Raw genomic sequence first — 12,039 nt, forward strand, 5'->3', positions numbered from 1 at the left:
ATCTGTAAGACCGATATTCCATAGCGTTTCACCATTTCGTGTTAGCGTCCGTAACATTTTCGGAAGACAACTTCAATTTTATTTTTCATCGTTGTGTTCCTCTTATAGTTGATGTGTTTCCCTCGGTTTTAGTTTGTAAACTGGATTTGTTTTCGCTTAATTGATTTATGACTATTGAACAGCGGTATACTACTGTTGCCTTTATTTATCACTTTGAATCCTTAGTTCAATAGCTTGCTTGTAAGCAGCAACCCACTCTAAATTAATTTCTAAAAGGAATGGGCTCTGGGATATCGTTTCATCCCCGAGATCTTTACTCCATATGCAGAGGCTCTTGGATTGTTGCTACATAGAAAGTTGAAGGTAAATTTTGTTCTAAACCAATTCATCATTGCCAATTTTTAGATTGCAGACTTAAAAAAACTTTTAATTATTTAGTTAGAGGACATCATCTATATAGCGAAAGTGAAGTTAAAGGATACTGTTAGCTTCTTTTCATTATTCCTCAGAGGCTCCTGTATAAAGTCTGTCTCATATGAATAAAGTTGAAGCACTTTTGTCACAATTGTTTGTTGAAAAACACATCCTCCAAACATGACAATATGTCATCCATCAAATGATGTTAGTTTCACAAAAAATATTGTTTGAATCAGAGTAGTTTTTTTTTATATAAAACTTACTAAAACTATATTTGTATGCACCTCCCATTTTTGTTGGGTCTGTGTTGCTCAGTCTTTAGTTGTCTATGTTGTGTTTTGTAGACTTGTTTGTCTTTTGGTCGTGTTTCGTTTTCTTTTTTCAATGGCATTTTCAGTTCGTTTTCAACTTATGAGTTCTACTATTTCTTTGGTTTCTTCCGATTCTCTTTCGTAACTGCGTTGGATATTCTTTTTAATGAAATACAGATGGACTTATTCTTTCAATCTGTCTTCAAGCTAAGAATTTGGGAATAATCGTGTAAATGGTAGATAAGTAAAAGCTTTTATACTATTGCAAGTGGAAAGAGACTAAGTTTGGGTGACTATTATAGAACTTTGGGATATTTTAGAAGCAACATCTGATTCACAGAGAAGGAACGTTCCAGAGCCCAGTTTTGATTGCGGATAAATCGGTGTTAATAATTTGGAAAGAGGTTTCGTAGAGCACTCGGGAGACCCAGCAATATAACTTTGTTTGTAAGGACATTTCTGTAGTTTTGGTATCTAGTACAGTAAAGAAAAATCAAGTTCTTGATCTAACTGAACTGTGAATACATTATTCCTTTATCAAGGAGTTCATCTTATTTGATTTATACACAAAACGATGTTGTTTTGGGTTCTATCTGCGGGGACAACATATCTGTCACAAGGTAGGACAGGTGCATAGCAACACTTGGGTCCTTGAAGGTAGATGTAGCAGACATGTACTCCTTATAATTATTCTTTACAAAATATACATTTTCCATATATTTTGTCAGTAGGGAACTGATCTAATCACGACAAATTAGCGTTGACCAATCAACCAACGGTATGACACACCTTGTCAATCGGAAGAGCACATGTTTAAAAAATAATTCCATACACCAAATACAGATGACGTATCACAGAAAGAATTTGAGAAACTGACTTGCAAACTCTTAGGTGCAACCAGACAACTACGATATTGAAGTCAACTCCAAAAAACCCTGTACCAAAAACATGAACCCGTACCCAATACAACCTTTCTATGCACCGATTACATATCACTTATAGTATCAGAGAAACTGATCGTATCACGAAAACTTGATATTGATCAATGAACCATGAAAACGAGAAAAATATTCAACAAGCTTATGAATTGATATGCTAGACGCATGTTTCGTTATGAGACTAACCAAAAAATTAAATAATACTTTCAAAATTTTATCACACGAAGCTATTTTCTGTACCTTCAAATCAAAACAATTGGTAAAAGAAATCAATTACGAAGTAAAAGAAGACTACAACAGAAATTCTATCAAATTTAGGCAACAGCAGTTTACTGATGTTCACAAATCATAAATGGATTAAGAAGATACAAATCAATGTTACACCCAAACATGAACTCTATACGAATCGAAGCCAGGTCCATCAACAGGTTAAAAATCTCCTCATGTGCATGCATCATTCATGATGCGAATTCACACTAAGTCAAGTTGTCACTATCGGGAATAGGACACAATCTGTAAAACATGTCGCTATTGAGTTTAAACACAGACATATCGGATCGGGCAACCCATTCGTGATAGTGACAGTAAATCTTAGGTATAGTGAAGATTTCAGTCACTCTTCCTCATTGCTGTTTTAATGTAAGGAGACAATCCTGTTAATTTTTTAATTATATTCACAAGAATGCATGTATTGGCTTAACAATTTGCCCAAGAATAAAGGTTTATTCAAAATTCAAAACAATATACAAAAGAATATATGTAAAGGCAAATGGAGTTACACAAGAATTGTGTATGGACAGAACAAGATATGAAATGATTAAAATGGCAAAATAAGAAAAAAGAGAAATGCATAAGAATTTAATAATAAATAATTAAATTATAAATCAGCAACTAGTATTGACTCAAGTTGAATATTAAACAATATACAAGAGATTAAATAAAATTAACCCAAAAATATCAATATGTCATGTTACCCTTAAGCTACCTCTAACTTTCGGCTGCACACCCCTAACTTTATGCTAGAAGTCTTAGATTTTAATGAAAAGGCATAATAAAAAAATTATTTTTGAAACTGAAATATTCTGCAGCATCCTAATTTAGGACAGAATTCCGACTGGTTAGGCTTGTAGTATAATAATATGCCTAGGAAGGGTAACATTACTTTCTACTATTACCTTGTGAACTAGTATGTGACCGTCAAGTACAATGTTGTGTTCATGATCATACCATGTAAACATGTTATCAAGAATATGAAGAAAAATTTGCAAATGGATGTTACCCATACATCCATCAATTAATCAATGTTATCTTCCTCTCATAAACAACAGTGCCTTCCTAAAAAAAGTCTAAAACAAACATGTAAAATTTAGAGAAAATTGTAACTGTTGTTTTTTTTTTCAAAGAGAAATATTTTCCTCCTCTTGTAAATGCTTTTATTTGAGTTCATGATACCCCCAACTAAACTGAAATTTACATTATTATCGTACAATTCATTTGAAAAGAAGATCTGTTGATGTGTTTTTTTATGAATAAGTAAACTCTACTAAGCAATTACAGTCATACAAATACAGAACCATTCATGCAAGCTAAGAAATTATTTTTCAGGTAACAAATAGGCCCTGGCTTAATAAAATAGTTGATTTGTCATTGTCACAAGCATTTCATTTCAATTCAAATTACAATGTATCACAGACAATCATGGTCATGGATAAGGAAAAAGTGTCAACAAATTGTTTTATAATCATCATATAAACAAAGAAGTCAGGTAGTACTTGTATACTTCTAACCCAGGAATCAGATGTCATTAGTCCATTTAATACTTATCATACTAATTACTTATCATCATTGGGACTTCAACATTAGATTTTCAGACCCTGTTGGAAAATAAATTCACCATAGATACCAGGCTTATTTTTTTTTACGTCAAAAGCGATTTTATGTATAAAAGATTTATCACTGACTCGAGAATCAAAAAAGTTAAAAAGGCCAAATAATGTACAAAGTTGTAGAGCATTGAGGACCCAAACTTTCGAAAGGTTTTTACAAATACATCTAAGGTAATCTTTAAGCTCACCTTTGAAAATCATGTGAATAGTGTTGTGTTTTTGTTTTTTTAACTATATATACTTAAGACATTACACTCATCACTTTCATATCCATCCCTGTTAAAACAGCAAATATATCTTTGATATCAAATTTTACAATAATGTTAAACAATCAACAAAACGAAAATTTATAACTCATCATTGTATTCAAGAATTTGTTTGGTGTTATGATTCCTGGATGAGCCTTAAGACAAGTAATATATCAAATTTCATTTCTGTATGTTGTGAAAGTAACAAGACCTTTGGCATTAAATGAACATTCAATTGGATGCTTAAATCATGTGGTTATATTTTCCTCGGGTAATGAATATATGTAGTCTATATCTAGAACATGTTTCAAACTTTCCAAATCCTGGATATCTTTAATAATAGAAAATTTTATTAAAATAACAACAAAAAGTCAATATCACGATAAATTTCAAAAGCAATGACAGTTTTAAACTCTACCAAGCCTTTTTTCAATTTTGTGTCAAAACCTTAAGTGGATGAGATCTCAAGTCATTACAGTAGTGTTGTCTTTATACTGCATGCAACCTTATATTTGTATTAATCAATTTTATGTTTCATTTTCTTTGTTAAGATCTTCAGCCAAAATATATTTTTGCATTAATTTGTAGAAATCACTGAGACCATGTTCAAGTAAATTGCAAACAAACAATAAAACACAAACATAAAACAATACCTAATTAATATAATGTAATAAACAAAGGAGAAGGTCTGGTAAGGGCTAGTTATGGCCTAAAATTCAAAGTACATCTGATGAAAGTTTTTTGACATTTTATAAAAACTTAAGTGTCTACTTCAGTCGATTCAATTAATTTACATAAAAGATCTGAACTGATTTGGTCATTAAAGACAATCGAATTCAAGCTTAAATATGAAAAATCTATCAAATATGCCATAAAACGTCACTTTTCAGATGGTTTTGTCTAAAATGTAAGTGGCCTAATTCGTGTTCAGTTCTATATTATCATCAAATACAATATATATTTAAATATTAAAAGACTGAACACAAATGCGGCCACTTCCAATTTAGACAAAAACCGTCTTAAAATTAGCACAAATGCTAAAATTGTGAAGATTTCAGTAATTTTGCATGAATTTAATTTGTTAGTACCTGATGCATGTGCATTGTACTGTCAAAAACAGCCCATATTTATGGAACAAAAGTATTCTACTTTCCAAATAAATAGCTAAAAGTTTAAATTTCAACAAATTTGTAAAAATGCTATATTTTGGGCCCAAAAAGGGGTCTTACCGGGCCTACTCCTTTGAACAAGTAAATATGTTTGGTCAAGTTTTAAAACAAGAAATTGATGTACAGCACTTTTAACATTTTTTCAACAAAGGTCAGAATCATATTGTACCTTAAAAGGTATGGCATTAAATGTATGCAACAATAGTTAAATGATGTTCAACTATCAAAAGAAGAAACATATCAAGATAACAAACAAAAATAACAGAATCATCAGAACTCCAAATGTAGCGAGACTGGGTGCATTGACAAGATAAGTGCCTTCTGTCATGCATGCACCACCTGCCATGCTAATTAACAATCAGTCAAAATTGTACAATCAGGAGTATGACACAACTGGAAATATAATAAATAAGATGAATATTCAAGTATTTAAAGATCAAAGACTGTCAAAACATGTTGGTAGTGAGTTAGACACAGCCACCTCAAATCGACCAACCAATTTGTGATGGTGTCCGTAAAAACTTATGTAGTGTCAATGTCAGTCATTCTTCCTCTAAACTCTGGTGAAGAAGTTTTAGAGTAAGGAATAAACCCCTGTTAATGAAGTCCATAGAGTGTGAATGTGTGCAAGCATAAAATATCAATTGAGATATGTAAATGCCATGTGATGGGGCAGATGGTATATTATTGCTGAGAAATGGGAAACTGACAATTTGAAAGTTAAAGTCATCATGTTTGCCATAATATAGTTTGAAGTCGTCAATCTGTGTCAATATCAAGAAAAAAATCAAGAAATGAAGCAGACTTCTGGCTTCTGTGATATCCTTATGTTCCCGGGGATATAAGAGATGGAAATTACTCACCCAAATGTGGGATATTGAGTGACATGAAAAAAATGAGAAAGTTCTATATGAAATCTGCTTCATGTGATTACAAAGTCAGCCAGTAGGGGTTTAAATAAGTACCATTGGAATTAGGCTTTAAACTGTCAATACCCAAGTATTACATAAATTGATGTGGTCAAACAGAAAGAATTCAGTATAAAATATTAACAAGATTGACTGTGAACTAAAGCTCACTAATGATACCCCTGCTATTATTAGTCAGGCAATATGAAGTTTATGAAGTATTAGTAATATTAAGTATTGTAAGTGTTCATTTCAAAGACAAGAATTCTATTTTTCAAGTAAGTGTCAAAGTTACTGTTACATGCATAACCTTTTGTAGGAATATTGACTAAATAAAAATAAGGAGATGAGGTTTAATTTCCAATGAGACAACTATCCACCTGAGTTTAAATGACGAGTTTTTTTGTAATGGTTTTTGTTATAAAATACTGATATTGTCTAATGAATATATCATAATATACCAACATTTAACATGATTAACTGAGAAAGTCACACTTATGTGAAACAGATCAATAAAGATACCAATACATACTTTCCACATGTAACAAAAACTCAACAAAAAATACTAATATAGCTACCAATGAATATATTTGTATATTAAATAGGCCTTTACCAATGTGAGATTCCTTTGTTGCGAAAAAATAAAAATATATAAACATTAAACTCCTCAATAATCATTACAGATATTTGTCAAGATATATATAATAATATATATATATATAAAGAAAACTATTAAAATGACTTATGTAAAAATAAATATATTACATATTCAAAAATACACACAGAGGCAAATTATTTTTATTAATTAAAAGAATAAATTGCCTTTATGTGAACAAGTTTGGTCCTAAAAATCTCAAAGTATAAATTGAGAAAAAAAATCAAACCACTATATAGTTAATCTTTTGTTTGCCCCAGCGTTGATGTAGTTAGTGTTAGCATTATTTTATTGTGATAATCAAAACATAGAAATTACCAAAAAAAAAAATTTTAAAGTTTGATTAACATCAGTAAACAAGTGATTTATCACTTTTACTATGCAGTAGAAAGAAATTATAATAACTTTACTGCATTTAATAATATATTATTAACAACTTTTTAACTGTTTTCTAACAATTAAAATTTTTTTTATAAAATACAACCTAAGGTAGTTAAATGATATGCTTTTGGAGCAATACTTGCTATAACGTCAATACAATACAAATACATGTATGTCATAAAATTTATCTCCCACAGAATTTCTTTCAAATAAATTCCAACTTCACAGAAATAATCTCAATAAATGGGGAATGTGCCATTGGACACAGATGATGCCCCCGCTTGCATATGTTAAAAAGGGATATAACTCAAGAACTGTAAAAGTGACGCTACCCAAATTTGTACTTGATCTGAGTTTTGTGGTAATAAACATTGTGTATACGTTTCATAACATTTGGTTGAGGCAAACTAAAGTAAGAGAACGGAAACGAAAAATTCAGCAATTTTTCCATTTGTAGAGGGCATAACTCTAGAGCAGCAAAAGTGACGCCACCAAAATTTGAACTTGATCTGTGTTTTGTGGTAATTAGCATTGTGTATAAGTTTCATAACATTTGGTTGAGGCAAACTAAAGTAAGAGAATGGAAACTAGAGGGGCATAACTCTAGAACAGCAAAAGTGACGCCCCCAAAATTCATCCTTGATCTGTGTTTTGTGGTAATAAGCATTGTGTATAAGTTTCATAACATTTGGTTGAGGCAAACTAAAGTTAGAGAACGGAAACCAATTTAGGGATGTACGTACGAGCGTACAGACGGACAAGGGTAAAACTTAATGCCCCCTCCGCTACAGCAGGAGCATAAAAATCTACATGCAATTAACAAATTATTGAATTAAAATTGTTCCCAGAAAATAATTAAACAGATAAACAGTCTAGTAGTACTTACATTTTTTTTTGGTTTTTGAATTTAATTATATAAATTTTGCAAAATTAAAATCACATATTAACTATTATGCTAGGAATGTAGTAATTAATGTGCACCTTAATGCACATAACAAATACTATTCATAAAATTAAAATGTTATGTTCAAAGATAATAGCACTTTCACATCATTGCTCTAGCTGATAGTAACACCAATTAAATTAGGCTGGATGTTGTTTGGTTATAAAGTTCAACAGGTCAATTCGTGTGGCAAGGCCAAAAATCATTTGCTTCTTGGACATCATACTCTGGCCTTCATCTGAGAAAAAAAGAAATACTTAACTTTTTATTAATGAAGAAATTCCAAGACAAAACAATGTGAAACGAAGTCATACTTAAATAAAATAATAATTCTTTCTAAGAAATACAAATATTGGAATGATCAAAATTTCAAATGGTCACAGTGGTCAATGATCCAAAATTTCTATGTTAACGTGTAATGAATCCTGAAGGTAATAAAAACTGTTTCTTCTACCCACGGAGGGAGGAGCCTACCCATGGAGGGAGGAGACTGGTGGAATTCAATCTTTCTCCTTCTTTGCTAGTCTTTTTATATCGTTATAATTTAATTTTGGATGGAACACGTCTTCTGATTGGCTGAAAGTGTTTTGTCTATCAGCTCATAGACATAATTTTGTCATGTGACCGTGACGTCATCAACATTTTTATCATGATTTACTCCTTTTTAGAATTAAATTATAAGGAATGACTGTAATATTTTTTCTGTCTATTCGAAATAACCTAAAAAATGTGGTGCACACTTTTAAATAACCCGCTACGCGAGTTATTCAGTGTGCACCACATTTTTGATGTTATTTCTTCATAGACAGAAAAAATATTACAGTCATTCCTTAATTATCTTCCTTGTTCTATATCATGTATATGAGGTTATTAATTGTATGCAGGATACATATAGTACATGTTCAATTGTCAAAAATGATTGTTTTAGAAAGTTTATAGTCTATTAATGAAGTACACATTTTTTCTGCATGCAATAAAACATTACTTCTGTTCAAATTGTGTTACAAATAATTAATTTTCTCTTTTTGATATCCTGCTGTCATTGAATTGGTAAATAGGAAAATAGAAATAGACCTATATCTAAATATAGTTCGTTTTTACTTCAAAATCCAATCAGGTCACTGAATTAAAAAAGATCTACACAAACAACACACACTGCTCTAGAAAAACAATGTGCACCTCATATGTTGTAATTCAATGTCATGCAATCAACTAATTATTCTTTACATTAAATATGATATGAGGAAAAGCCACAACTGTTGAAATAAAAAAATATTTAGCACCACTATCATAACAGATACAAAATGCTGCATTATTCAATCCTTTTTCAATTTGACAGACCTGTGATATCTTTTTAAAAGTAAATTCTAACAACTGTAAACAAGAAAGGCCTGGTACACAGAAGATGAATTATGAATAGGGTATCATAATATCATAATTTCATGCCATTCATCATGTTCATACTGGTTAGATTAGGAAAATCTTTTCAACTGATCAAAGTAATAAAAAGGGTTAATGCCAAATATACAATGTTCTTTCAAGGTCAGACATTAGGATTCAGGGACATAAACAATTCTTAGAAACTTATAATTGAAATTTTTAAGCTAAAACAACGATATGACATTTTTTGGGATTAATTTAAGACAAACATTAAAGATTTCAAACTCACACTGTCTCTGGTCATGAACTACTACAACAAAATGGTCAGTGTCCAGCATTCTTGATATTTGACCAAGAGTTGTACCCATTTGGACCTGTAAATTGAAAGAACAACATCTTAGACATAAATAACATTTGAAAAATATGCATATATTATCACCTAATTTAATTAGTAAATATCCATGAGAATTGTAATAAGAAGGTATAACTAGAGGCTCTCAAGAGCCTGTGTCGCTCACCTGTATTTACTGATGCTTTGGAAATCATGTAAAATAAGGTTAAAATCACAATTAATAGTATTAGATATTAGATATTATAATGATATCTAAGATAATAACAAAAAACTGCAAAATTTTTGTAAAATTACTAACTCAGGGGCAGCAACCCAACAACGGGTTGTCGGATTTGTCTGAAAATTTCAGGGCAGATAAATCTAAATCTGATTAACATTTTTACCACCTGTCAGATTTGCTCTAAATGCTTTAGTTTCAGAGGTATAAACCAAAAACTGCATTTTACCCCTATGTTCTATTTTTAACCAAGTTGGCCATGATGGTTGGAAGGCGGGGGTCATCGGACAAATTTTTTAATCTAGATACCCTAATAATGATTATGGCCAAGTATGGTTAAATTTGTCTCAGTAGTTTCAGAGAAGAAGATTTTTGTAAAAGATTACAAAAATTTACGAAAAATTGTTAAAAATTGACTATAAAGGGCAATTACTCCTAAAGGGGTCGACTGACAATTTTGGTTATGACGACTTATTTGTAGATCTTACTTTGCTGAACATTATTGCTGTTTACAGTTTATCTCTATCTATAATAATATTCAAGATAACCAAAAACTGCAAAATTTCCTTAAAATTACCAATTCAGGGGCAGCAACCCAACAACAGTTTGTCAGATTTGTCTGAAAATTTCAGGGCAGATAGATCTTGACCTGATAATCAGTTTTACCCTATGTCAGATTTACTCTAAATGCTTTGGTTTCAGAGATATAAGCCAAAATCTTCATTTTACCCCTATGTTTTATTTTTAGCCATGGCGGCCATCTTGGTTGGTTGGCGGGGTCATCGGACACATTTTTTAAACTAGATACCCTAATGATGATTGTGGCCAAGTTTGGTTAAATTTGGCCCAGTGGTTTCAGAGGAGAAGATTTTGGTAAAAAGCTAACGACGACGGACGACGACGACCACGGACAACAACGACCACAGACGACGGACGCCAAGTGATGAGACAAGCTCACTTGGCCCTTTGGGCCAGGTGACCTAAAAAATAAAAGTGTGTCTTCGGACAGGAATGCCCCTGCTGAAGCTTTGCAATTTTGAAAATGTTAAAAACGGGCATAACTTTAGAACAGTATGTGACTCGTGGCTTAAATTCGAACTCTGTCTGCTAGTTTTGGTTCTTTGCATTGTGTATGAGTTTCATAAAATTTGGATGAGGAAAATTTAAGTTAAGAGTGCTGAAACCAAAATGGGATGGACGGACAGATGGATTGAAGGATGGAAGAACTGTCAAGGGTAACACTTAATGCCTCTGTTGCCTACAGCAGTAGCATAAAAACCTAGTTTAAGTTTAAGCCTATGTTTCAGTTAAAGTAACTTCAGATAGTAAATCAATATCATCATGATCATTGGTATACTTCTCACTGATATTTTGGATGAAATATATCATCTAAATATTTACAGGTAATGCTAAAAAAATATTTATTTCATGGTGTTAAGGTGGGTGGGACCAACTAATGTTATGAAGCATACTTTTAAATCACAACAGTAGAGAAGCCAAAAAAACAAGGTCATTCTTTTCAGTAGCTCAAAGTTCTTACAACAATGTACTAAGAAAAGTGTTACAAAAAATGTTTGTTCGAAGACTTGATGATTTCAATAAAGCCCCGACTCCTAGAGAGAAGGATTAATTTATGATCAGAGAAGCAGTTTGTTCCATAGTAATTAATACCAGTTATTCCAGTTAGTTTGAACTCAAAAATGAACATAGATAATATAAAAGTATTCCAATGAAAAACAATTCAATCTCTATTACTTAAAAACAAAACATGAAAAAATAACCCACATAAAATACAACACTACATCATATTTTTTAAACTTTAATATTTCACATTATCAAGTCTCTTTACATAAATTGTTCGAACTACCATCTTACCTTTTTAAACTGTTTATACATAACAGCACTGACATGATCTGATGGTTTAACCTTTGACCTGACAACCTGTGACATCATATTACCCACAGTCAACATACCAAGAATCAATCTGAAAAACAAAGCAATTAATGTTGTGTTAATTTATTGCAAGTATGCATTTCACTAACAAACTATTGGAGTTAATGATACCAATTTATATTCATATATACCTAACTTATTACATCTGAACTTCATCATTTTAATACAAAGTCCTTACTGTTAGCGTTAGATTAGTTGATAGATTGTTGGGGTTTAACACCACTTTCAGCACTATTGGGTATATCCTGGCAGTCAGTTTTTATTGGTGGAGGAAGCCAGAG

General features: G+C 31.4%; 1 protein-coding gene across 3 annotated transcripts in view; it reads right to left on the minus strand.

Moving 5' to 3' along the window:
* Positions 1-5,865: 5,865 nt before the first annotated feature.
* LOC127700556 (cystathionine beta-synthase-like) overlaps positions 5,866-12,039 on the minus strand; it is an 80,423-nt gene continuing 74,249 nt past the window's right edge. For all 3 annotated transcript variants that reach the window (XM_052204103.1, XM_052204102.1, XM_052204104.1), the window contains 3 exons: positions 11,681-11,789; positions 9,526-9,610; positions 5,866-8,094 (listed from right to left, as the gene is read on the minus strand). In XM_052204103.1, the coding sequence (XP_052060063.1) occupies positions 7,997-8,094; positions 9,526-9,610; positions 11,681-11,789 (292 nt within the window). In that variant the 3' untranslated portion in view covers positions 5,866-7,996. The remainder of the gene's footprint in view (positions 8,095-9,525; positions 9,611-11,680; positions 11,790-12,039) is intronic.

The sequence above is a fragment of the Mytilus californianus genome, unplaced genomic scaffold (genome assembly GCF_021869535.1).
Source record: "Mytilus californianus isolate M0D057914Y unplaced genomic scaffold, xbMytCali1.0.p SCAF_5, whole genome shotgun sequence".
NCBI lineage: Eukaryota > Metazoa > Mollusca > Bivalvia > Mytilida > Mytilidae > Mytilus > Mytilus californianus.